This window comes from Macaca nemestrina, chromosome 5 (assembly GCF_043159975.1).
Source record: "Macaca nemestrina isolate mMacNem1 chromosome 5, mMacNem.hap1, whole genome shotgun sequence".
Lineage (NCBI taxonomy): Eukaryota > Metazoa > Chordata > Mammalia > Primates > Cercopithecidae > Macaca > Macaca nemestrina.
The window spans coordinates 136,691,349-136,716,630 of record NC_092129.1 but is presented as its reverse complement, the minus strand read 5'-3'; the positions used below and the strand labels follow the sequence as shown (position 1 = coordinate 136,716,630).

At 43.7% G+C, this 25,282-nt stretch overlaps 1 protein-coding gene and 1 long non-coding RNA gene across 6 annotated transcripts in view; one reads left to right on the top strand and one right to left on the bottom strand.

Annotated features, from left to right (window-relative positions):
* The window catches only part of LOC105489525 (chloride intracellular channel 5), a 137,755-nt gene that overhangs the window by 57,138 nt on the left and 55,335 nt on the right, over positions 1–25,282 (bottom strand). For all 5 annotated transcript variants that reach the window (XM_071096963.1, XM_011754355.2, XM_024795276.2 and 2 more), the window contains exons 2-4: positions 15,844–15,953; positions 9,989–10,114; positions 1,938–2,044 (exon numbers count right to left, since the gene is read on the bottom strand). In XM_071096963.1, the coding sequence (XP_070953064.1) occupies positions 1,938–2,044; positions 9,989–10,114; positions 15,844–15,899 (289 nt within the window). In that variant the 5' untranslated portion in view covers positions 15,900–15,953. The remainder of the gene's footprint in view (positions 1–1,937; positions 2,045–9,988; positions 10,115–15,843; positions 15,954–25,282) is intronic.
* LOC105489524 (uncharacterized) lies at positions 2,010–6,164 on the top strand. The gene is made up of 3 exons (XR_011623693.1): positions 2,010–2,099; positions 2,720–2,864; positions 5,839–6,164. It is a non-coding gene; the product is annotated as an uncharacterized lncRNA (long non-coding RNA).

The window sequence follows — 25,282 nt, the reverse complement described above, 5'->3', positions numbered from 1 at the left end:
CAAGTGAGGTTACATTCTGAGATCCCAGGTGGACATACATTAAAAAAAATTTTTTTTTAGAGACAGGACCTTGTTCTTTCACCCAGGTTGGAATGCAGTGGCATGATCATAGCTCACTGCAGCCTCGACCTCCTGGGTTCAAGCAATCCTCTTGTCTTGGTTTCCTGAGTAGCTGGGACTATAGTCATACATCACCTTGCCCAGCTAATTGAAAACAAGTTTGTTTTTTTTAAGACAGGGTCTTGCTATGTTGCCCAGGTTGGATGTGAATTCTGCAGGGGTACTACTCAGCACACTACAGGGTCCAAGCAGCAATGAAGCAAGAGCACCAAGTAGATTGAAAGTATTTTACACAGCCTTCTTCTTATTTCCCAGAAGCCACTCTCTTTCTGGTTTCTCTACACACACCTCTAATGGGTGCCATTGCCCACAAGACAAAGAACCAAGCCCTTCAGGCTGGCATTGCAGGCTTCAGTCACTTTTTCCAGTCTCTGTCCTTGACCTTTTCTCAACTTCCCCACATCTTCCACTCAATGATCTCAGCCGACTGCTTCTTTCTTAATCCTTACGACCCAGTTGAAACTCCCAGAAAAGGAGTCTCATGCATTTACCCGCATGGTAAATGCTTCCGGTTCTGAATACCTTCGACAGAAATTATTTTGTTCTTTTACCTGCGATTAATTGGCTCTCCAGATCTCTTGGATCAAACTGACTTGAAGCCTTTCCTTCTGCACCTGCCAGGCACTGAAGACTGAGGAAGTGTTTGTTTCTTCTTTGGACCTCCAGAATCGAGTTTTGCACTTGTCACAATCCAGGTCCTCAGTAACTTCCTAAATTATTTACTTCCCACTACACCAACTCTGTTCCTGCCAACATTTCATCTCTTTGACCATGCATGGCTGCATATGCTGGTCGCCTTGATCCAAAGAGATGCTATTCTCCTTGGAGCTTCTGGGGCATCTAGCATCTATTCCCTTGTTTTGGTCCATTGTGCATCAGTCACTCGTTTATTCACAAAGATTCATGGAGCACTTACACTGCTTGGCTTTGTGCTGGACTCCAGTCATCCAGCCTGTGAGGCTGTCTTGTCATCCCATTCTGAGGGCAAGGAAATGGCTGCCATTGCCCATAGGATAAAAATCCAAGCCCCCCAGGTTGGCACTGCAGTGGCCAGCCTGTTCCTCATGGCCCTAACACCGTTCTTCAAGTGTTATGCTTGCTTAATTGGATGGTTCCATTCAAGTGGCTTTAGGTAATTCTTAAAGGACAATGACAAATGAAGGACTGAAAGTGCTGTGAGCTTAATTGGAGGGGACTCAGCTCCCTTTCAGAAGGCCCTGCAAGAGAACCAAGTTCTGAATTCTGCAGCCAATGCCAGAAATGAAGGGCCCAATGGAGGCTGGGACAGGCTTTGAGGAGTGGCTTTCCAGAGCCCACTGTCCTGCAGAAGGGGAGAACACAGCTCAGGTCTGACTTCCGCATTTGCCACGTAGTGACTGTGCTGCCTCTCCCTTGGCCTCTGGAAAAATCCCTGGAGAAATCTTGCAGGGACCAGAAGGAGGAGGGAATATGTTTTTCTCATGTGATCACAGGCAGGGTTGTGAACTTGGGACAATGGGCAGTTAGGACTGTCCTGTGCAGTGCACTATGCTGTGCAATAAGGCAGGCTCAGAGCACAAACTGCGTTCCTCTCTCCAGCTTGGCAGTAAAGCCCCTGGCCTTTCCTCCTGCACCAGCCAGGCAGCAGGATCCACCACCGCCTCCCCTGTGTCAAGGGAGACTAGATGGTGGTGGGGGAAGTGGGGGCAAATAATAAGCAGTATTGGTTCCAGATGCTTCTCTGGCCCAAGTATTTGACATACCCATGGGCAAATTGAAGATGCCTTGGGCAGCAAGCAGACACTGCCAGGGGTTCTTGGTGGAAGGGAGTCACTCACCGGCATTGTTCTGCTGCTTGGTGTTTTTGATGTAGGCAGAGAACTTGGAAAAGATGTCAATGCCTGCTGTGTTGGATTCCCGGTGTTTTGCAGCCAGTTTGGGGTACCTGAAATGGAGGATGCAGTGTTCTGTGAATCAGTAGACTTGGAGCTCCTTTAAGGGTGAGCCTATCCCTATCACGATGAGCAATACTTCCCTTTCCAGCTGCATCTACAAAATGTTTTGGGGGTCTTTATCCTCATCCTATAGGGAGGGTGGGCATTCTCAGCCCTAGGTCATCCATGGAAGAAACCAGAGCCCAGAGAGGTGCTGAGATCTGCCTAGGGTGACACAGTCTGCTAGGTAAAGAACCAGAATACCACTCAGGGGGCTTAGGATGTGTCCTTTTATTGGGACCACCAACAGTGATGTGCCAGTGAGAGCGCCCAACCAAAGTTCCTGCTGAGCTTGCCTCTCTATCAGGTAGGGTTCTCAACACTTCCCCTACCCACTAAAATAGCCATCTATTGCTAGTACTGTGATTATAATCCTAGCTACACAGAGCTGATTCTGGGAGCAAGGAGATGCCAGGTATGTTAGCACTAAACCACTTCTCCAAAGGAAGAATACCCACGGTCCTCTTCTGACACGTCCTTCACACACTTATTATTTGTGTGCAGTAATAAGATGCAGAAACTACCAAGCTCCGAAAAAGGACATGTGTTTTCAATTGTTTTATTTTATTTTATTTTATTTGGAGATAGATTTGCAATGATCCAGCTCCCCCTCCCCTCTCCCACAGAGCCTTTCATTTTGAAGCCAGAATAATACAAGAGGCAGGCCGGAGTTAGGACGATTGGCCTTGAGACTGAAGGAGGTAAACTTGCTCATGTGGGAACCCAGGGCTTGGACTCATTAGCCCCATCAAAGTGAGAAAATCAACTCAAGTAAGTATTATTTCACAAGCATTTTATGGGCATGGCCAGGTAGGGGTGGGAAGAGATGGGGGACTGTTGCCAGGTTATCATTATTTTCAATTAATGTGCACCTTTGTGATCTCTGGGTGAATAGTTTTTGACTGCCGGCTGTTGGATTGCTTTATGCTTAAAAAGCAAAATCCTTTTTGTCTGTTTTGATGTTTTTGATAGTTTGAACCAAACAAGATTTTAAAAAATATTTGTTGTTCTTGAATGCTTTTCTGTTCCTCAACTGGCCCATGAGCTAGGACTCCTTTTGGGGCCATGTTATGTGGCTGTGTAATTTCAAAGATACTGCCATTGGAAGAGTCCACTCTCTGCTGTGAGGCAGATAAGGAAGGCATTATTGTCCTCCTTTTACACGGAAGGGAGCTGGATACCTGAGAAGATAAATGTTGATGGCTAATAAACAGTGGAGGGACGATGAGAACCTGGTTTCCTGGCCCTGCAGCAGTGTCCTTCCCCCTCCACTGCTTCTCTGGAAACAGTGAAAGGTAATTTGCATTGAGCACCTACTGTGCGGCATGCACTATTCTAATCCCTTTACACAAATTCACCATTCCCTCCTCAGAACAACTCTATTGGTACTATTATTAGCCTAACTTCCCACATAAGGAAACGGTGGCATAGAGAGGTTAAGCAATTTGCCTGAGGTCACATGGCTGCCTGGCAGAGCCAGGATCCCAATCCAGGCAGTTTCACTGTGGAAGACTAGGTTTTAAATTCCACGTTGTGTGGCTTCCCATAAACTCCGCTGTTGATTCTCAAAGCCCCAGAGCCCTAAAGGCTGAGCTACGCACCCTGGAGGAGCTGTCTCCATCCACCAGGAGGGGGCGCTCTGCACCGATGCTCCACATATGTCTTCCTGGGTAAACTGAGAATCATCACATTCATCTGCTGTGGCTGGGGGCACACAGCAGGGCTTCCTGCAAGGTACTAGATAATCTACCAAGACGTGGGAATTTAGTGGCATCTCTTCCTATTTCGGCTATCTCACATAGAATTCAGCATGCTATTAGAATCGATAAACTTAAATTACCATTAACAAATGCCAAGTGTTCTTTGTTTCTCCTTGATAATGTAAGGACAGAAAGGCCTAGAAAATACACCTCAGTGGGTAGCTTGGTTTGGGTTTCTTGCTTTGTTTTGCTGTATCTCATCAATTGGTCAAACTTTCAGTCATCGGATCATTTCTTCACAATCAGGGTGGGTCAAACAGGGATATGTGGTACCAAATCCAAGCTGATGACAGAGGATTGTGTATTCAGGGTGCTATGGCGGTGTCATCCTGTTTCCCAAGCACTAGAACTCATTGGGACTTTTCTGTATAGTGCAGTGTTCCATTTGAGCTTTGTTCTTGTGGGAAACGTGTCTCTAAGATGTTAATCTCACAAATTTCAGTAACTACACTGAGGGAGGATACTGTATAGGATAAGTGCATTCATTTTACCTCCATATTTATGGCATGTTTTAAATATGCAAAGAAGTGGGCTACAAAGAACATTTTGTTTCTCTAAAAGGCTAGGGAAGAGTGTTTCATTCACAGAAACAGCTTTGAAATAACATTTGATGTGATCTGATGATAATCAAAGAGATGATAAAGTTTTCTAACTCAGGAGTCAGCAAACTGTGACCCATGATCCCTATTTGTCTGTGGTTCTCAAGCTAACAATGGTTTTTACATTTTTAAATGCTTGAAACAAATCAAAAGGAGGATACTGTTTTGTGATATGTGACAATAATATGAAATTCAAATTTCAGTGTTCATAAGTAAAAGATTATGGAAACAGCCATGCCCATTCATTTCCATACTAGTTTATGGCTTCTTGCCCAGTGTCACCGTGGAATTGTGACAGACACTGAAGAGCACACAAAGCCAAAAACACAGGACTATCTGACCTTTTACAGATAAAGCTGCTGACCCCTGATCTAACTGATGAAAATTTCTCTAAAACCTGTTTTTAAGATATCTTATTTCAGATGCGTTCACTTAACTTTCATTCTGGGAAGTAAAACAGTTGGCTTCTCACCAAAAAAAAAAAAAAAAAAAAAAAATTCAAAAGTAGAAAATAGTAGCAAAAAGGAAGAGAAAACCATTGCAGATGGTAAGTGCCCTAACTGGTTTAGAGTTTCAACTGATTTCTCACCGACTAGTCGCAGCCAACCAAGACACTAAACAAAAGGATACCCGCCATGCAATTAAACCAATGTGCATGAAACACCTACTGAGGACCAGGCCCTGAGACTGGTGTTGGGGATAGATACCCTGGAGAAAAAGAAAGACGATCCTGATGGAATGCCCTTGCTGATGGCAGCTTGAGTGTTTTCCCTCCTTTTTCTAACAAGCTGAAAAGTGGAAGGACGTCCTCTCTCTCTCCTTTCTCCATTGTTCCCACTTCCTTAGTTCACCAACCCCTCACGTGAGAAAGAGGTTAATGCGTCTGACTTTTCTAATCCTTGACTGTGTGCTTTACTCATGTCTGCTGTGTAAGCAAAATATCCCTGGAGGTGAAAGAGGCCTGGCTTATTCATTAAAAGATATCCCTTAGGATCTGGGGTTTTAAGACCTAAGGTCACCAATTGTCTGTACAATTGCACCTGGGAGACAGACCCAAAACAGGCACTGACCACTCTTTCTAACTCTTTGAGCTACCATTTAATGAGCTCTTACTTCATATCAGGCACTATGCTCAGTAGTAGTATTTTCTACAATAGCCCTATAAGATCAACAGTATGGTTCTTGTTTTATAGATGTGAGAATTAAAGATTCTAGAGATTTCAGGTCATTTGCCTGATGAATGAATAATGCATATTCATTAAATAGCCATGTAATTCTATTTCCCAGCTGCTCTCTCACCTAAGCACCTAAGTTGGCATCGTGTGTGGATTCTGACCAATGTGATAGGAGGGAAAGTAACGTCACCATGACATTTTTTTTTTTCAGCCCTGGCCCTGCAAAACCCTTTGGGAGATCTTTCTTCTCTCTTTCCCTGCTGAAGGAAACTTGGAGGGTATGTATTCCAAAAGCTACAGGATGGAACAGGGCCACACTACCCTCTCAGAATTTGCTCAAGTGAGAAATAAACCTGTGGTCTGTTAAGCCATTGGAATTTTATGGCTGATTTGTTACTGCAGCCTAGCACAACCCTAGTGGTATGGATTTGAACCTGAGTCACTCTGACTCTAAACTTCCTGTCCCCAGCTACCATGCCATCCTGTGGGAGGTCTGGAGGCTGTTTCTCTACCTCCCAGAAGGTCAGAACATTCTTGTTTTTCACTGTGGTGAGTTATCGCTATACAGTTTTTAAAATAATGAATTCAAGTTGTCTTCCAATTCTGTCAGTGTTCTGAACCCTGTTGATACTTAAATCGTTCTTGCTAGATGAGTGACTAAATGACATACTGTGTAACTAGACTATATCAGTTTACCCTCCTGAATTTTTATTACAGCATCTATGTAGTAGGATTATTTGAGACAGTAGCCAGCTCTGGAAGAGTACTTTGAGAAACTCATGGAATCGTGGAACATGCAACAAAAGGCATTTTGGAGACTATGTAGTTTCACCCCCTCATTTTAGAGATGAGAAGGCAAGGAGGGTCTGAGAGGGAGAGAGGCTTGCCCAAGGTCATATGACAAACACTGGTAGAGAGGTGGCCAGAGGCAGGGCTCCTGACTCTCAGTGCTGAATCCTAGAAACTTCGGCCACTCCATGGAGATGAAAGGCAAGGGCCAGAATGTCTCAACAGTAATCCCAGCATTAATCACAACACTTCCTTGTCGAGTGTTCACTGGGTCAGTCTAAGGAGAGGGATGGATGTTAGTCTCATTTAGAAACAACTTGAGACTTCCTGGATTCCTCATTTTGACACCAAATGCTCCCTGGGATCAAATGTGATTTGAAAAAAAATGGTTGCAGTGTTTGTATGTGGTTTTCTCCTTTAAAAAATAAAGCTAAGGGGAAAAAGGCTCCCATAATGTGTTGGCTTTTGGCAGCTTTTACAAATAGTGGTATGATGAGAAACACATGGCCGACCAGCGCTTGGTGAATGGTTATGAGGGTTTTGCTGCCCCCTAGAGAACCAGAAGGCCAGGCTGCCCTGCTCCAGAGGCCTCACAACCTGCCAGCCCCTCCACCTCCCAGCTTGGGTCGCTTGGGAAGCTGGTGAGGCTGGTGGTTTGTTGTGGGCAGACTAGCAGGTCTCTATGGGGCTGAGGCACTGGCTTGGTAACATTTACTGGGAGGTGATTATGGCACCTGCCTCAGTCTGATGTGTGCAGAGGCAGCTAAGGTATACTCCTGGAGCGCTCTGGAATACCTGATGGCCTCACCCTTAGCACTCCCACCTTGGTAGCCTTCTGGAGATATGCATTTTAACAGCTTCGAGGGTTCGGCTACCTGAGTGTACTGGATTGTTAGGTCACTAACATGGCAGGAATGCACTTCATAAAACCTCCTATACACAACTGCAGTGCAGAGAAGGATCTGGACCAGTGGGAGCAGAGCTCAGGACAGGGAAGGTAAGTGGAGAGGAGAGACTGGAGGGAGGGTCTGCATCCAGCCCTGCCCAGCTCTATTTGGATCACGGAAACTTAGAATCTGATGAAATGATGATGAAGTCAGATGATGACTCCCCTCTGGAATAATGTTCAAGGACACATGGGGCATATGACTCCAGTGATCTCTGCCCACCTTGTGGTCCCACTGTGGTTGCAGATTGGAGACCCCTGAGTTAGAGAAGCAGCCCAGGAAAGGCACAGTTGTACTGGGGGTGGTGTGGTGGTGGTGGGGGAACCTGGCTAAAGGGCATGTGAAGAATCAGAGAGCAAGAAGGGCTCTGGGAGGCATCCTGTCACAGAGAAGGGGACTGAGGCCGAGAGCAGAGAAGGGACTGGTTCAAGAGGTGAAGGGACTGGCTCAAGAGGTCACAGCACATCACTAGCAGACTAGGGTTGTACCCGAGCCCCGAGTCCCTTCATCCACTGCTTGGCAAAAGACCAAATGGGGCCCTCTGCTCCTCACTGCTTCCACTTTCCACTTCCTAATGATCATGATGGAAGCCCCCACTCCTGAGTGCCAGTGTTCCTTCTTTTTTTTTTTTTTTTTTTTTTTTTTTTTTTTTTTTTGAGACGGAGTCTTGCTCTGTCACCCAGGCTGGAGTGCAGTGGCCGGATCTCAGCTCACTGCAAGCTCCGCCTCCCGGGTTTACGCCATTCTCCTGCCTCAGCCTCCCGAGTAGCTGGGACTATAGGCGCCCGCCACCTCGCCCGTCTATTTTTTTGTATTTTTTAGTAGAGACGGGGTTTCACCGTGTTAGCCGGGATCGTCTCTCGATCTCCTGACCTCGTGATCCGCCCGTCTCGGCCTCCCAAAGTGCTGGGATTACAGGCTTGAGCCACCGCGCCCGGCCCAGTGTTACTTCTAAAAGGGAAAATGTTAACTGCGTCATGAACTTGCCTCTATGAGTCTCCCAGGCAAAGTCTAAACTCTAGTTATTGAAAAGAGCATATTTTTTCATGTGGGATTTCAAACCAGTGCTAGCCATGAGGTTGAGTCCCGGGGACGGGGATGGAGTCTGGGCTCCCCCAGGGCACTTCCAGTCAAGTGGCTGGCTGGTGTCCTGTTCAGAGATGTGTGTGTCTACGTGGGGCTGCCCTATTGATTTAATTAATGCACTTATTTAAAGTGTATACTCAGCTGCTTCCAATGGGCTTGAGGTGGCTTTCCACTTTCAGTGTGCAAATAAACTGTCTGAATTTGGATGACAAAGAATATTTTTAAGGAAGAATGTATGACTGTTTAAGGCTTAATTGGAGCATGACTGGGAGTTTTAATTTTTTAACAGCAATTCACTAGATGTGCGACCTTGGGTAAGTGACTTACTCTCACCCTGTCCTGACTGTGAAATGAGGTTAATGATAGTACCTAAGATGCTAGAAGGATGAAATGAATCATATTAGCTAAGTGCTGTGAATGGTGCCTGATACAAAATGAAGGCTATAAAAGTGTTGATGAATAAATGAAACTTTAAAATAAATGCCGAATAGTGGTTTTTAGTAGTCAAATCCCACTTACTTTACTTACTTAGTATGTCCTGAACCCTTCCTACTCCTCTCCTTCGATTTTCCTGCCCTGTCTTGGCTCAGCCCATCATTCTGTCCTGCCTGGACAGTCCCCGGAATTAATTCCTTTATCTCCAGCTTCATGGTCCTCTAGGATGCCAACTTCCCTCAACCTCTAAAGTAGGTCTTAAAACGGACTCCCCTCCTCCTGTGCTTAATCCCTCTCAGGATACCCCACAGGACTCACTGCAGGATAATACCCTACAGGATAATACCCTACAGGATAAAGTTCTTGCCTCACTCTACATATAATATTATTTTTCTAGTTTTTTCAAAACTTGTGATTGTTTTAATCCTTGATAACAGTATTCTGTAACGAACAAGTCTAGCTTGAGTAAATTTTAGAAGTCATCTGTCTCCTTTTTACGCTCTTTTCCATCAGTAGCAACGTGTCACCCAACAAGAACTTATAGCTCTCTGGTCTATACTCTCCCCGAACCTGTTTGCAGAAGAGGAGCTGCTTTTAGTTAGTTTTTTCATCTGTTTAATTGTGGAGTCAGACCAGATTTGGTCAGATTTAAGACCCTGGATGTTGTTTTAAGTCCCTGGGTTACCCTTTCCTGACTTATTTTCATTCTGTCAGCCTTTCAGCTCTGGTGCTGAAATGAAGGAAACTTTGCCCTCACTTTGAGGTCTTCCAAGCAAAGTGAGCTGGAGAGAAGGGGACATACTGGGACGAGGGAGGCGTGGTATCCTAGGGCTCCTAAAATCACTCTGTGTAGGTGGGAGTGACTGGCTCTTGTTCAGTCACAGTAGATATAGGCCATATCTACTCTTGAGTGGATTTCATGGAGTGGTTTTGAGGTTCGCAGCCCTTTGGGGGTCCTAGGCTCTCTCTTTGAAGACAGTGTCCTGTTCTCTGGACTGGTGAGGTTCCTTTGGAAACGCATCTGCTCAAAGTTAACACCAGGCCTTTATAGGTCCAGCATGAACCCTTCCCATTCAACAGCTCCAGAAAGAAACAGATCCTTACTTTTCAGGGGTCAAGGTCTCCTCCAGGAACTCCTCGATCTTATTGACGTCTGTCTTCACGTCCCCGTTGAAGGTCAGGAAGGGCGGGTGCGTGCCAGGGGCTAGGTTGTGCAGGTCGGCTGGCTTTCTGTAGAGAGAGCAAGATTCAGATGTTGGCTTACAGCAGGGTGCTTCCTGTTCTGGGAAACCTAAGATTGATTGTAACTTAGATGCCCTGTACTGTCCAACATGCCTGTCAGGGGAAACAGATTTATGGTGTGCATAAATTTATGGTGTGTAGGGCAGGGGAGGTTGGAGAAAGTTCTGAAAGAATGTGGTGTGGCCCAGGAAGTGTGTCCAGTGCAGTCAGCAAGAGAGCAACAAGTCAAGATGAAGGAGTTGAGTGCTATTGAAAAAGTGGAGAGAATCCAGGTGACTAAGTCAGATCCAAGCTTTAATTACCCAGGGGAGAGGTGGGGCTTTGCTTTTAAAAACTCTTTTACTAATCTGCCTAACAAAAATGTGCTCTACATGATTCCATACTTCAAAAATTAATGAATTAGATCATACTTTTCTCCTAACAAATATCTCCAGATACAAAAAAATTGGGAGTTTGGGCCATTTGTTCAAGTTAGATGCTTCTATTGTGTGTAACTTATATTTTAATATCTAATAACTAATGTCTAACATTGGTCAGCCTTTTGTCACACTCAACAAAATACTTTTTTTGATCTATAAACAGCCCCAGATATGGCCTTTGGGTAGCCAGGAAAATAAACAAACTATTAGATTGAAAACAAAACTATTAAATGAAGACGTTTTCAAAAGTCTTCTTATTGCTAAGATTATTCCTCCACAAACACCAGGTAGGCTAGTACCAAGGATTCTGAACCAAGAACCTCCTATTGGGGAGTACTGGTGAGTAAGAAGATACCTGAGAGAAAGCCTTACCATTCAAGCTCCATGAGGGAAAAGACCCAGAACCATGCCTGGCATATAGGAGGCCCTCAGTAGATACATATTTTTAATGGCTACATGAATAAAGCATGCATTTTTGAGACAGCTACAGTGGCTCATGCCTGTGATCCCACCACTTTGGGAGGCTGAAGTGGGAGGATTGCTTGAGCCCAGGAGTTTGAGACCAGCCTGGGCAACATAGCGAGACCCCGTCTTTACAAAAAAAAACCAAAAATTAGCTGGGCATGGAGGCCTGTGCTTGCAGTCTCGGCTACTTGAGAGACTGAAGCAGGAAGATTGCTTGAGCCCAGGAGTTCGAGGCACTTGTGAACCATTGATGTCATCACTGTACTGCAGCCTGGGGGACAGGGTGAGACTCGGTCTCAAAACAACAACAACAAAAACTCACACATTTTAAATTTAAAAATGAGTGATTGTAGCTGCAAAATTAGAAATCAAATGTTGGTCTGACATCGGTAAAAACTTCAATCCAGTTATGAAGGCTTTTGGCTTTCAGTTGAATGTGGGGAGGACCAGCAGGCAACTCCACTGCTACAGTACTCGTGCTCCACCATAATCTACCTTAATTCAAGCATCTACTATTCTCAAAATATGACTTATGATGGTTCTAGGTTTACTAGAAAGAAGTTATTTTTCTTTAAATATTTAAAAATTCTGTTCAACATACATAAATCAAAAATCTCCTAGGAGTCAGAAATTGTGCCTATTTTTTAAAAATTATGGGGTTACTTAAATGCTATCTTAAGTTAAAAACAATTTATTTTCTAAGTAAATGCAACTTCCGCTTTGTGATTGGATTCAAATAGAACACTTGGTTTGTGAAAGTTATTTCTTTTTATAGCAAACTTTGCTGGGCCCGGTAGGATCTTTTAGGTAACATACACATATACATGTAATAGGCCAGCAAATTTGGTCCCTAAGAAGACAGACAGCTCTTTGGTGTGCCTGTTGGTTTCTGGGTCAGACACTTAAAGAAATCCAAGACAACCAAAGCAACAGCACATTTCTCCCCGCTGGGAAAGAGGAGACCCAAAAGTCCTAAATTATCCTGAAAGAAAGTCCTAGATGATGGATAAGTGGGTGAAATTCTGGAATGCAGCCCCAGTCGAATGAATGAACAATTAATTAACTGAGCAATTAATTGAACTTTCTGCACTTAGCCCACAGCAGTGCTAAGTGGTGTTTCTGGTGTGCACTGGGGAGCACACTGACTACCTGCAGGAAGGCCAAGTGCAGTGGAAAGGAAAGTGGCCTTGTGTTTGACACGGCTAGGTCCTGTTAATATCCAGGAGTGTGCTTCTGTGTCTGTGCCAGCTGGTCAGAATGCAAGAGCAAGAATGGAGCAAAGTGAGGGGGAAGAAGGGCTGGCAGATTGGGGAAAATGGGAAAGGGGAGGCTTATACTAAAATAATGTAGGGAAGAGGAGAGAAAATGGTGGCGACTTCCAAGACAGAGCTGGAACATCGGATTCACCCCAAATGCTCTCTCTGAGAATGCCACATTTCTTGTGGGAGTCGGGAGTGGAAAACATTAAACGCAGAAACTGTAAAAAAGTAAACAGTGGGGGTAGAGGAGTCTGTAATGAAACAAATTCCTGGAGTAATCAGTTTGGGAGGGGAAGAGAAGAATTTCAATTACTGTGCTACTCCCATGTCCCTCCCCAAACACACACGCTCTCCAGCTGCATTCTGAGGCACTTGGAACTCAGACAATTGAGACGGAAAGTATTTTTAAAATCTAATTTACTTAGTCCCTTTGTTTACTTTGTGCATGCCCCTCATTTTAGACAATGAAAGGACATTCTTTATTTGCTCCTGGTTTTTAGAGCTGACACAAGGCAGCAACATGTGTGCTCTCAGTCACCTCTCTGTGGCTTAAAGATACAGAAATGTGTTGTGGTGGTGGCGGTGGGTTTTTTCCTGGGACTCTAGAGAATCATGGCCACTGGAGTCAGACGCCCTTGGAAAGTACTGCCTGCGGCCACCGATGCTTAGCTAGAGTTGCTGCCCTCTGTCTTTGTTGACCCTGCTTCAGCATTTATAGTTGAGACTATATCATTAGCATTGGGTGACATATTGCCAGGTATGATTTATGAACTGTGTAATGAGTATTGGTCTTCTTTTCCTTACTGGATTGCCAGCTCCAGGAACCCAGTGATAATTCTAAGAATAGCCAACACACATGGAGTTCCTGCTATGAGTCAGGTACAGGACTGATAGCAAATGTTTTACATGGCCTGCCTCAATAAATCCTCACCATAATCCTATTGATTAAAAACACACTGTCTCCATTGCACAGGTGAGGAAACCAAGGCTCTGAAAGTTCAAGATTATTCAGTCACTAAAGGGTGGTACCAGGAAAATAAATCAGTTTTCTTAGAAATTACTGTGTGTGTTGGTGGGTGGGGGATACGGTACGAAAGTTTTCTTATCTGTAAAAATGGAGTGGTGCTACTTGCCTGGCCTACGTCAAAGGGGTGTTGGCTGGACCAGGTGTGTTCGTGTGAAGGAAGAACCAAACCATCTGAAGCACGCGGGCAGAGGTAATTCCCTCTCCCACTCTCTTCTCCAGCAGACATACAAGTCCTCTCTCACACATGGCAATCCAAACACCTCCAATTCTCCACTGAAGGAAGCTGCTCTTTCAGAAGTCTGCTACTCTCTTTAGTTATCGCAGACACTAATTGCATAGTGGATGCAAGTTCATTTATTTGACAGATAGTAGTTGAGGACCTGTGAAAAGCTGGTTGCTATGAAGGATATAAAGAAACTTAGAACCCGATCCTGGTCTGTCCTTGAGGGACTTAAGGTCTCATTTGAAAGATGAAACAAATTTCATAACTGATGTATTATGGAGAGCATAGTTTTTGAACCAAGCAGATAGAGTTTTTAGCCCCTCTAATTTCTAGTTGGCATCTTGGGCATGTCATTTAAATATATCTGTCTCAGTTATTTCTCAAATAACACAGAGTAGTAAGACCTCCTTCAAGGATTATACATTATTATTATTATTTAATGAGAAAGCTCTCACCAGCTGTAAAGCATTAGGGGTGCAAACCTCATAACTTGATGAAACACTGAATAACGACACAAGGCAACATAGACAGCAGGTGCTGGGTGATTCTGGAGGGAGGCTGAGTTGATGGGTGTGCTTGTGAGTGTGGGGGGATGGGTATGAGATGGCCTCACAGAGGGGGTGGGGCTGAAGCTGAGCCTGAGGCCAGGGACAAGAAGGAAGAGAGGGCCTGTTTTAGACAGAGGATGCAGCTCAGCCAAGGGATAGAGGATCGAATGAAGAAGAACAGCAGAAGGCAGACCAGCCTGACAGAGTAGATAGGTCACAGTGAGAAGTGTTGGGAAAGAGTGTTGGGAAGAATGAAGGAAAAGACAGATCGGGGCTTTGGATGCCTCAAGTCCGTGGACAATGGGAAACATCAAAGGTTTCCTGTGCATGAAAGTGGCCTGATTAAAGCATTATTTTAGGAAGAATAACCTTAGAATCACATAAAGGATGGGCCAGACAGAGAGAAAAAGAGAGAGAGAACGTGTGAACCTGGAAGACCAGTTTGAAGAACAATGAGACTATCAGGATGGCAGTGGTGAGACTTGAACCAGTTGTAGGCTTTGAGAATGAAAAAGAGTTTGGAGGAAGAGAGAGTGCAATAAGAGAATGCTCTAGACTTGGCTACTGATCAACAATGAAGGCAGCAATAGAAAGGAGCAGAAAGTGTTTAGTGCCTAGAAAATAGAAGAAAAAGGCCAGGCGCGGTGGCCCACGCTTGTAATCCCGGCACTTTGGGAGGCAGAGGTGGGTGAATCACAAGGTCAAGAGTTCAAGAACAGCCTGGCCAAGATGGTGAAACCCCGTCTCTACTAAAAATACAAAAATTAGCCTGGCGTGGTGGCACGTGCCTGTAATCCTAGCTACTCGGGAGGCTGAGGCAGAGAATTGCTTACACCCAGGAGGCAGAGGTTGCAGTGAGCTGAGATCGCACCACTGCACTCCAGCCTGGGTGACAGAGTGAGACTCTGTCTCAATAAATAAATAAATAAATAAAAAGAAAAAGAAAATAGAAGAAAAAAGGAGTTCAGGAAGAGCTCAACTCAAAGGAAAAGGATACAAATTGATGTATACCATGTTAGACATATATGATAACAGAACATCCAAGTGAAAATATCTAGATGAGAGCAGGGCTCTGGGTGTAGAATAATTCATATAAAGATGACAAGGAGAATATGTCAAGCTCACCAGGGATGAAGGTAGAGGCAGAAGATGAACACTCATGGGGTGAGCCTCGAGCTGTTCCACATTTAAACAACAGGTAGAAGACAGAAAACAGAATACATTCTGTGGGAGTGAAAAGAGTGTGGTTCCTGGTGTTTGTAAGTCATTAAACTGCACTCTAAAAACAGAACAGTAGCTACTTTCCACCCAAGCCTGTAATCTAGAGCTGTCACACTGAGGACTTCTAAAGCTGGGAACATAGCATAGGAAAGGGTCTGGATCACAACTCTCTGAAGACTCAGACTCTCACACCTGAAGTCCTGCTAGGGTCCCACGGATGATGGCCTTAGTACTACTGAAATGACTAATCCTGTATTTTTAGATGTCTGTACCTATCTGTGCACTGGACACTTAGTTGCAATGCCAGTGTCCATTCCTTCCTTCTTCTTTGCTAATGGAAACTTGCTAATCAGGTCAGTGAAGTGCGTGGCACCAAGTGAAATACTTGCCTTTGCAGACTCTTTTGTAGCTAAGACTGGACCCTGAGACACAGTTCTGGAAAATGAAGTGTGAGCAAGGGGCTGCTGGGAGCCAAGGGAGGCTTTTGCCCTCCTTCATGGAAGGTTCTCTGTTCATGCAGCTAAACATACTCCTCATTTATGCAATGTACTTTACCTTTTCAGATCCACAGTGGTGACATTGAACACGACTCCTTTCAGCCAGAGGATCATGAAGAGGCGCTGAGAGAATGGACAGTTGCCAATGCTTTCCCCATCGATTCCAGCCTGGAAAAAAGAGAACCAGTGTCCTGAGTGGGCAGGTGCAATTAGCACAGGGAACATAAGATTGTAACGCCCAAATGCAGGTCTGAGGAGACCTTACTAAAACCATGTCCCAGCAACTTCAAAGGGCAGTAGCCTAATATTATTCATCTTTGTCTTCTTAATGTCCATGCGGGACAATGCCTGGCACCATGTAAGGGCTCAATAAATACTTGCTGAACTGAAATGCAAAATCAAACTTTATGAAATCATAGAACCCTGGCATCTTGCAGTAAAAGTAGACCTGCAACATCACTTAGTCTGATACAAATGATGTTGGAATGCCAACTTCTACACCCCCAAGTAATCATCTAGTTTCTGCTTGAATATCTCCACTGACAGGTCATTTGTATTAATATAACTCAAAGCAGTTCATTCTGAGGATTGCTCTAACAGTTAGAAATGCTTTCCTTCAGCTACCTAGCCAAAATATGTTCCTCTGTAGTTTGCCCTCCCCCACCCCTTGGTCCTTGGTTCACACCACACGGATGTCATGAATATAAATATCTCAGACTTTGATCCCATCTCCCTATATGGAGGCTAATCAGGAAGCTCAAGGTTTTAATCAGTACACCACTTAGTTCTGGCTGGTACTTGGCCTTCACTGTCAATAAACCATTCATTTGTTAAATTACACTTTTGCTCAACAAATACATATTAACTATCAGTTATGTGCAAGGCACTAGAGAAAATTGCCCAGGAGATTCAAAACTGAACTCCTCCAAGGAGCTTATGGCCTTCTGTAGGGTGGGCTTGGGGATAAGACAGGAACCCATGTAAAAATAACAGCATTATTATTGGGTGTTCTGCGCTTCTGTCCTTTCATTTCCCTTCTTCAAAATAATAGGCTTTTTTAGGTCTGAAAAACAAGTCTATCTTTACTGCACTTCTGAGTGGGCTGCAGATCCATGAATTTCATAAAGAATTAATTTCAAGCAAACCTATGAACAAACAAAAAAGGTTGGGGAATTGGTCTCTGTAGAATTCATTTCCATTGGGTGGTTTATTGGCTGCCAACATAGTACTTACAGGAAGAAATAACCCATTTGCTCCAGACTCTGATGTTGGCTGCTCTGGAAACCATGACCCCTGCAGGTGGCCTGGCAGGGGATTCCACTGACAGGGAGGGCATGTGTGGGCCTGGGTACTGGAGACTCGTGCAAAGCTGTAAACAATCCAACCAACATCCAGGAATGGGGGCTTACTGAGGTTTTGTTTTTGTTTTTGTTTTTCCAAAAGAAAGGGAGAAAACAAATGCATTCCCAAAGCTCAGCACAGTTTTCCCCCTTGAGGTTTGTTTTGCTGCTGCGGCATTCAGGTGGGGAGGCAGCGATGCCTTCTTTCATACATTAGAACCTCATTAAGCGCTTTTTTCTACCTTGCAAGTTGCTCCCAGCAGGGGCTCAGGTTTATAATGGAAAACTGGAACCTTTGACAGTGTTCGCTGTATGTAATTGCTATGAAATTACAGTTATTTTACCTTCCTCTTAACTATACCAAAAGCCCCACTCCCTATACAGTTCTCACTTTTCCCCAGTGCTGGAAGCAGACCCACCCCTGAGTCTTGAGAGAGCACGGACTCTGTTACATAAAATGGGAAAGGTAGGAGAGCACAGTGTGGGCGCTACACCTGCCTACGGAGCTAAAGTTACCAATAAAACATGCTCAGACAGGTGGCTACCAATTTAATAATAGCTTGCTGCTAACTTGAGTTTATGATGTAAGTTCCTTAGGAACTTCTCAAGAAGCACTTGGCAGGTACCAGGTTCTGGGTCCTGTAAGACATCCCGACACAGGAAGAATTCCCCCAGGGCCAGGAATGGTGGAAGTAACAAGAGGAGAATTGAAAAAAAAGCAAAAATAAAAACAGAAGCCAGATCCATATACTGTTATCTGTTTTCCTCTGGTGGTGGTGGTGGGAGGGTAAGGGAATTGAAGGAGGAACTAGCAAAATAGTGGATTTATCAACTACATAAAAAATTCATATAATAATAATATTAATAATAACTTATGTCCATATTGTCAGGCATTGTTCTAAAGGATTTACCTATATTATTAACTTGTTTATTTCTCATGAGAAGCCTGTAAAGAGGGATATTTTCAGCTCTTACAAATGTGAAACGGAGGCCTAAGGTTATCATCGTGGTGAAGCCAGGATGAACCAAGGTGGTCTGGCTAGAGATCTAGTGCTCTGAGCTGCCATTCCTGGAGCCAGCCTGAGGGTCCAGCCAGGTGACAGGTCCTCCCCTGGTGCTGGGAGGGCTGGTGTTGAATTTTATGGACATCCTCTGGTCCATGTGCAATCAGCTCTGCCTGGAGCTTAGGGCATGGTGTCCTTCATGGCTCCCTACATTTTCATTATGTCTTATCTTACATTAAACTATGTTTCTAGGTTTAGTAAACAAAAATTGTCAAAGGCCAATAGAAATATGCAAGGATGCTACCATTTACTTCCACTGTCTGGGTGTCCCTCTTTCAGCTTCCTCTATTCCCCCTCAAACACCAACAGCCTTGTGGCCCTAAGAAATAGTTTGTTAAACTCATGGGTTATATGTGATGAGCTGTGACAACCATCTGAAACATTAACAGAGAAGAACCAGGTGGGGTTCAGCTGCACCCCACATCCTGAAAAGTGTGAGGGAAAACCCAGGTGGACTTTGTTCCAGAGAGATTTTGAGCACTGGGGGCCAGGGACCGGCACAAAAGCAGTGTCCTAGGTGGAATCATGTTCCCCCAAATTCATGTCCCCCTGGAATGTGTGTATGGGACCTTACTGGGAAACAGGGTCTTTGCAGGTGAAATCAACTTTAAGATGAGGTCACATTGGATTAGAATGGGCTCTAAACATGACTGGTGTCCTTACAAAAAGAGGGAACTTTGGGCACAGACACGCAGAGGACAAAGTCATGTGAAGATGAAGGCAGTGATTGGAGTGATGTATCTACAAGCCAATGAACGCCAAGGATTGGTGGCAGACACCAAAAGCTAGAAGAGACAAGGAAAGATTCTTCCTCAGAGCCTCTGGAGAGAGCCTGGCCCTGCCCACACCTTGATTTTGAACTTCTGGCCTCCAGAACTGTAAGAGAATCAATTTCTGCTGCTTTCAGCTATACTGTGTATAGCAATTTCTTGGAAACTAATGCAATAAGGGAAGCGTCAAAAGACGATGATATATATATATTAACAGCTAATGGCAAACTTCCCAAGGTCAAGATTCTGCTTTGAACACAATTGCCAGCTATAATCCCAAAGTACTTCCTGTTCTCTACAGTGTATATAACAACTTATTATAAAATATCATACCACATATAATATTCCATATGATGATACCAGTACTAGTAGCATAATGTAATTATATAAGCTGTATGATTGTACTTCATGTTATATGCTTGATACTTCGTATTATATGCTATTATATATTGCCTTTCATATGATCTTTCTCCACATACTATGAGCTTAGCTCCCTCAAAACATAGTTGATGTTTTATTTTGTTTGTCTTCAGCAGCAACAAGCACAGGCACTTGAAACTTACTTCATATTCAGTGCCTATTTAAAAGGATGCACATTGAGGGGAGGGTGATGTCCCTCCCTTTTTGTGGCTTGAGGATCTCAAAATTATCTCACTGGCATTCTGAAAAGCATCCTAAAATACATGCATACATACTACATACACACATACATGGCTAGCCTGAGTTATGTAGCACACTAGCCGGAGACTGTGGTTCTAGACCCATCTCTGCCTCTACTTCACCATGTGAATGACCTTAGGTAAATTATCTCCTCTTGGCCTCGACCATTAAACCTATAACTTCCTGCAATTTTGTAAATTCAAGTGGAAAATGGAGATTTGTTTCAGACTGTGGTTCTCAAACATTTTAGTCTTCAAACTCTTTTATGCTTTTAAAGATTGTTGAGGATCCCAGAAAGGTTTTATTTATGTGGATGAAAGTTATTGATATTTACTGTGTTGTAAGATAAAGCCGAATCTAAATATTTATAAAAATGCTATAATTAATGTGTCTATTAACATAAACATAAAATAACTATATTTTCTAAAAATAAAAGAAATTTAGCAAAAGTGGCAATGTTTTATATTTTTACGAAATCTTTAACATCTGGCTTAATAGAAGTTGGCTTCCACATTTAATCTCTTGGTATTTAGTTGGGGTATATGGAGCTTTTGTTGTTGTTGTTGTTGTTTTTGAAACAGAGTCTTGCTCTGTCATCCAGGCTGGAGTGCAGTGCCGCGATCTCAGCTCATTGCAACTTCTGCCTTCCAGGCTGTAGCAAATACTGACAAATACTAAGTCTGAGTAAGCACAGTGTGTCAGCCAGTTGCCCTTTCAAGTAAAAACTGCTTTGTGAGGGAGGCAGCTGGTTCAGCTGGCAACTCAATCATACAAGTGCTTTTCCTTTCACAACCATCAGACTTTGGAATGCAGCCAAAGAGCTTATGTGCATTTCCCATTTCATCAACCAGAATGTTTAGAAGACATGTATGCAAAAGTTGAGATTTAATAACATTATATAATTTTTAATGCTTCATCAAGGGCATTCATAATTGACGCTGTTTTTTGTTTTTGTTTTTGTTTTCTGCACATGCATGACTGGCTAGTACCACTTATGCCACTGCTTGGATTTGTGCTGAAACACCAGTAAATTTGCCCACGAAATGCCAATCCCAGAGAGAGAAGCGTACCATCTTGCTATAACTCTAAAAATAGTTGTGACCTCTTAAAACCCCTGAAAGCCTTTTAGGGACCCCAGAAGTCTATGAACAACACTGGAGAACCATTGTTTTAAGACGGTCCATGGACACACCAGGTATGTAATTCTTGGTCTACAGATAATGAAAGGAAAGCTGATAATTGGCCAAAAGTCACTCGAGGGTACCCAAGTCCGGAAGTGGGAGGAATCATTCAGAGAGGATCCAAGAAGGAATTGTAGAAAGTGACCAGATGACATTGAAGCTTGATAGATGTGTCAGTTATCAACTTACTGCCTTTCAGCTGCAATGCACCCTTGAATATATGCTCTGTGAGAACAGGGAATTTCTTTAAACATTTCTCCTTTAAAGTGAGTACAAAGTTAGGCTTTCTCCCAGGGAGAACTAGACGGGCACTGCAGGAGGAAGAGGCTTTCTTGCTGACTGTGGTGTGGGCTGGGGTTGGACGGTGTAGCTGTGACAGCACGCAGTGCAGCCACCCCAGCTATAGGCTCAGCATGCAACCCACCCGGCACCTCGTAGCCTCAGCCTGGTAATAACCTTTCCAGCACTCTTGACACAGAAACCAAAGCCCCCATTAAGCCTATATCCGGCTGGCCTATGGCCAGGGTGTCCACATAGCTTGGTCACTTCCTTTGCAAGCCCCATGTGTCCTGAAGGCCTTCTTCTCCACTGACACCTGGATCCTGCTGCACACTGTACCGATGCTGATTGCTTGTTGCCTGCCTGAACTCTGGGGAGTGGCCTATTGTTTGCTCAGCAACTCCAGACCAGCTCTGGCCTGACCAAACCAGTGAACTTCTGTGCCAGGTTGCGAACAGCTTCTAAGTTTGTCCTTCCCTGGCTCCTCTCCCTCAGCCCTAGGGTACCGTAGAGAGTTTCCTTATATGTCATGGTTACTCTTTTATCTTACGTAATACTTCATGTTGAATTTCTCCTGTTTAACCTACCATGTAGTTTCTCACTCCTGATTGGACCCAGGCTATATCAGATGCTTAAATGTCTGTTATTTCAAAATGTAAGATTTTTATGACCTTTGACTTCTTTAAAAATCTGGCAAGGTTAAGTCCTGGATGAAGTATTAGGAAGGAAACCTCAGTTTTCTCAAGAAAGATAATTAAGTCACCATTTACGTCACATTCCCACTTTTTGTTGCTGTCGCCCATGAAACTTGTCCCTGAGGACTCAAGTGATTAAATAATTTTGTTAAGTGTACAGATAAAAATTATACAACAGTAGGGCTGTATCTGACCTCAGGAATGCTATACTCCGGCTCTTTCTTTTTACTGGTAGAGAAAAAGGCCCAGAAAAGTTGAATGAATTGCCCATGGTAGCACAGCCGGTTCCCATAGCAGAATCAGGTCTCTCTAACTCCTGACTTCCAGCTTTGAGCAGACCACGTTGGCTGTTGTCCTTCAGAAAAGAGTGGCAAAGTGGCAAAGGCCACACGACGAGGACTTTCTTTAAACATAATAACTCATCTAAACTGTTTAGACAAAGAAGCTTTCTTCATAATAATATTTCCAGCTGTCCATTTTTAATTAGTTAGTGTAAGTCAGACAACATTTCTAGTTGTGACTATTTTTTTTTAAACACCAAATGGTCTATCCTTCCAACAATTTGGCTGGTAAGACTTCAATTAGGAGGGATGGGACTTGGTGGTACGTGGTCCACATGAGGACAGAGAGGTCTGCTCTTGAAGAAATCAACATTCTCTTTCATAGAAGCCACAAAAGGCCTAATTCACTGGGGTTACCCAGGCATTTTTCATTCAAGAAACAGATAACAGGTATACATTTGAGGCTACAGAGACCCTCAACATTTATCTAAAGTTTAACATATGCGCTGAATCAGCTCTATGTAGACCGCTCCCTGTACATTGTGATATGAAGAATTCTAGGTATGCTGGTCAGAGTTCTCCAGAGACGGAACCAGCACAATATGTATGTGTGTGTGTGTGTGTGTGTGTGTGTATTTATATATATATACACACACACATATGTGTACATATATACACACACACATATATCCTGTTATATCTACTATATATGGAGAAACATATACACATCTTATTTTTATAGAATACATTATAATAACATTACATATATGTATATGTATATAAATACAAATACATACCAGTTGGAGTGTGAAGATTGAGAGATTTATTTTAAGGAACAGGCTTACACAGTTCTGGAGGCTTGGTGTGTTCAGAATCTGCAGGGTAGGCCAGCAGGCTGAAACCCCAGGGAAGAGCCGCAGTTCGAGTCCAAAGACTGTCTGCTGGCAGCATTCCCTCTTCTTCAGAGGAGGGGATCAGTCTTTTTCTCTGTGAGGCCCACCCACACTATAGAGGGCAATCTGCTTTACTCAAAATCCACCAATTTGAATATTAATGTCATCAAAAAAAAAAAAAGCACCTTCACAGAAGCATCCAGAATAATGTCTGGTCAATATCCGGGCACTATGGCCCAGCCAAGTTGATGCATAAAGTTAACCATTACGCCTGGCATAAACATTTTACTTGATTCAGGTAACCTGTTAATTCAGTATCTGTCATCTGCACCTTAGCTCACCAGATGGTTTTGTAAACAATTGAATATAGTTGTGTACATGTCCCCTTCCAAAAGAACTCGTAGTAAGCTCCAGACTTAGCAGGCTCCTTGGTTTACATCTCTAAGTGAGCAGGGTCCAGTGGTGCCTTTGATGTATAACTAGCCTGGTTTGATGGTGGCTTTGGGCCCAAGGCCGCCTACAACTTTGTATGTTGCACAATGCCACTGTGTTTGTGGCCTGTTGGAGTGTCTGTCCTTCAGCCTGCCTTGAGCTTTACGTCCATCCACCACTGAGTGTATATTCATCCTCCCGTACTTCAAGACACACTCTCTGAGAAAGAACTGCCCTTTCCAACTCAACACCACTGCCCCTTCTCCCAGCCCCTTCTTTCTACTCCCACGTGGCTTCTTTCCTATTCTTTCATGTCCCACTATTTGAATAAATGAATGGGTTTCTTTTAAACCTCTTGCCAGCTCTGCTTCTGTTTAACAACTTCTGAAATTGTTGTCTTTTAATCTCTTTCTGGGTTAGTCAATTTTTTTTCCTTTGTGTCTTCACCTACCTGATATTTGTCTTATAGCTAAAACTTTTGATTATCCTTTCTTCTTAAAGCTTAGCCATCTGCAGCCTCCCTTGCCACTTGGTGCCTCTTAGGAGGCAGGGGCCGGCTTTACAGGCAGGCAGTCTGTGCAGTTGAATAATGGGGCCCCACACTTAGTTTAATGCTCTACTCTTGCTATCCTGAAATTCTTAATAATTTTGGAGCCTAGATCCCTCATTTTCATTTGGCAGTAGGCACTGCATGTTATGCACTGGCCCTGCCTGTGGCCCCCTTTTTCTTCCTCATTCTTCTTGCTGACATCCTCCTCTTTCTGGTATTTTCCCTCTCAGCTCACCACTCTTCCCCTCCATGCTTGGTGCTCTTTGGAGAACTTATCTACTCTTGAAAACTTGATTGTCCTTCCCAAGTCAGCAATAACTCTGGCTTCTAGGCCTATAAACATGCTACTTACCCTAAGCTTTAAACAAAAGTAGAAAGGAGAGTCAGAGAAGGAAAGAAAACAAGGGAAAATGTTGAAAGGCTGTAGGGCTTGCTTGGCTCAAGTATCCCTTGTTGGTTCCACCTCCTAGCCTATCTCATTCCAATGTCATATGTTATTCTAGAATTTGCCTCATTTCAATTAAATATCTCACCAGTTACTAGATACTTGAGGTTTTCTTATAAGTCAGACAATATGCCTTGTTATTACTATTTTTCAAAACTAAATGATCTGCCCTTCCAGTAATCTAGTTGTTATGCTCTGTTAGCATGAATGTGACTCAGTGATTTATTTATCTACTCTCAGAAACCTGTAAGTACTCAAGAAATATAAGTTTGATGGCCTTGATATATCTTCCAAGTGATTCCACCAATCTTGGGAAGGCAGAATGGCTCTCATATGTTAATACTATAAACCTGCACTGTGCCTTGGGAAAGCCCAGAGTCCACACTCTCTGCCTCCAAGTTTGGCTGTTTCTGCTCACTAGCCCAGGTGTAATATTTAACAGCTAAATTCCATTGCAGTAGAGGCAGATTTCAGTCCTCAACTTCACAGAATACTGTGGTACAGTGTTAGGGGCATTGTATAGACCCATGCAGACCTGGGTTCAAATTCCTCCCCTGACACCAACCAGCAGAAAAAATGTCTGCAGCACTATTTCCAATCCTGTATGCCCTTCATAACCTTTCCACAGCCCCAGCTAGAGGTGGAGTCCACATTTCCCTTCTTCTTAAAATAGGGCAGGCCTTTGTGGCTGCCTGCGTGAATGGAATATGGCAGAAGTTACACAATGTGTGACTTCGGAGATTAGGTAATAGAGGGTGATACAGCTTCTGCCTGTCTCTCTCTCTCTGTATCTTTTGGTATGCTTGCCCCTGGAACCTAGCCACCATGTTGTGAGGAAACCCAGAGCACATGAAGAGGTTCTCTGTAGTGTTCCAGCTAATAGTCTCAGCTAAGTTTTCAGATGACA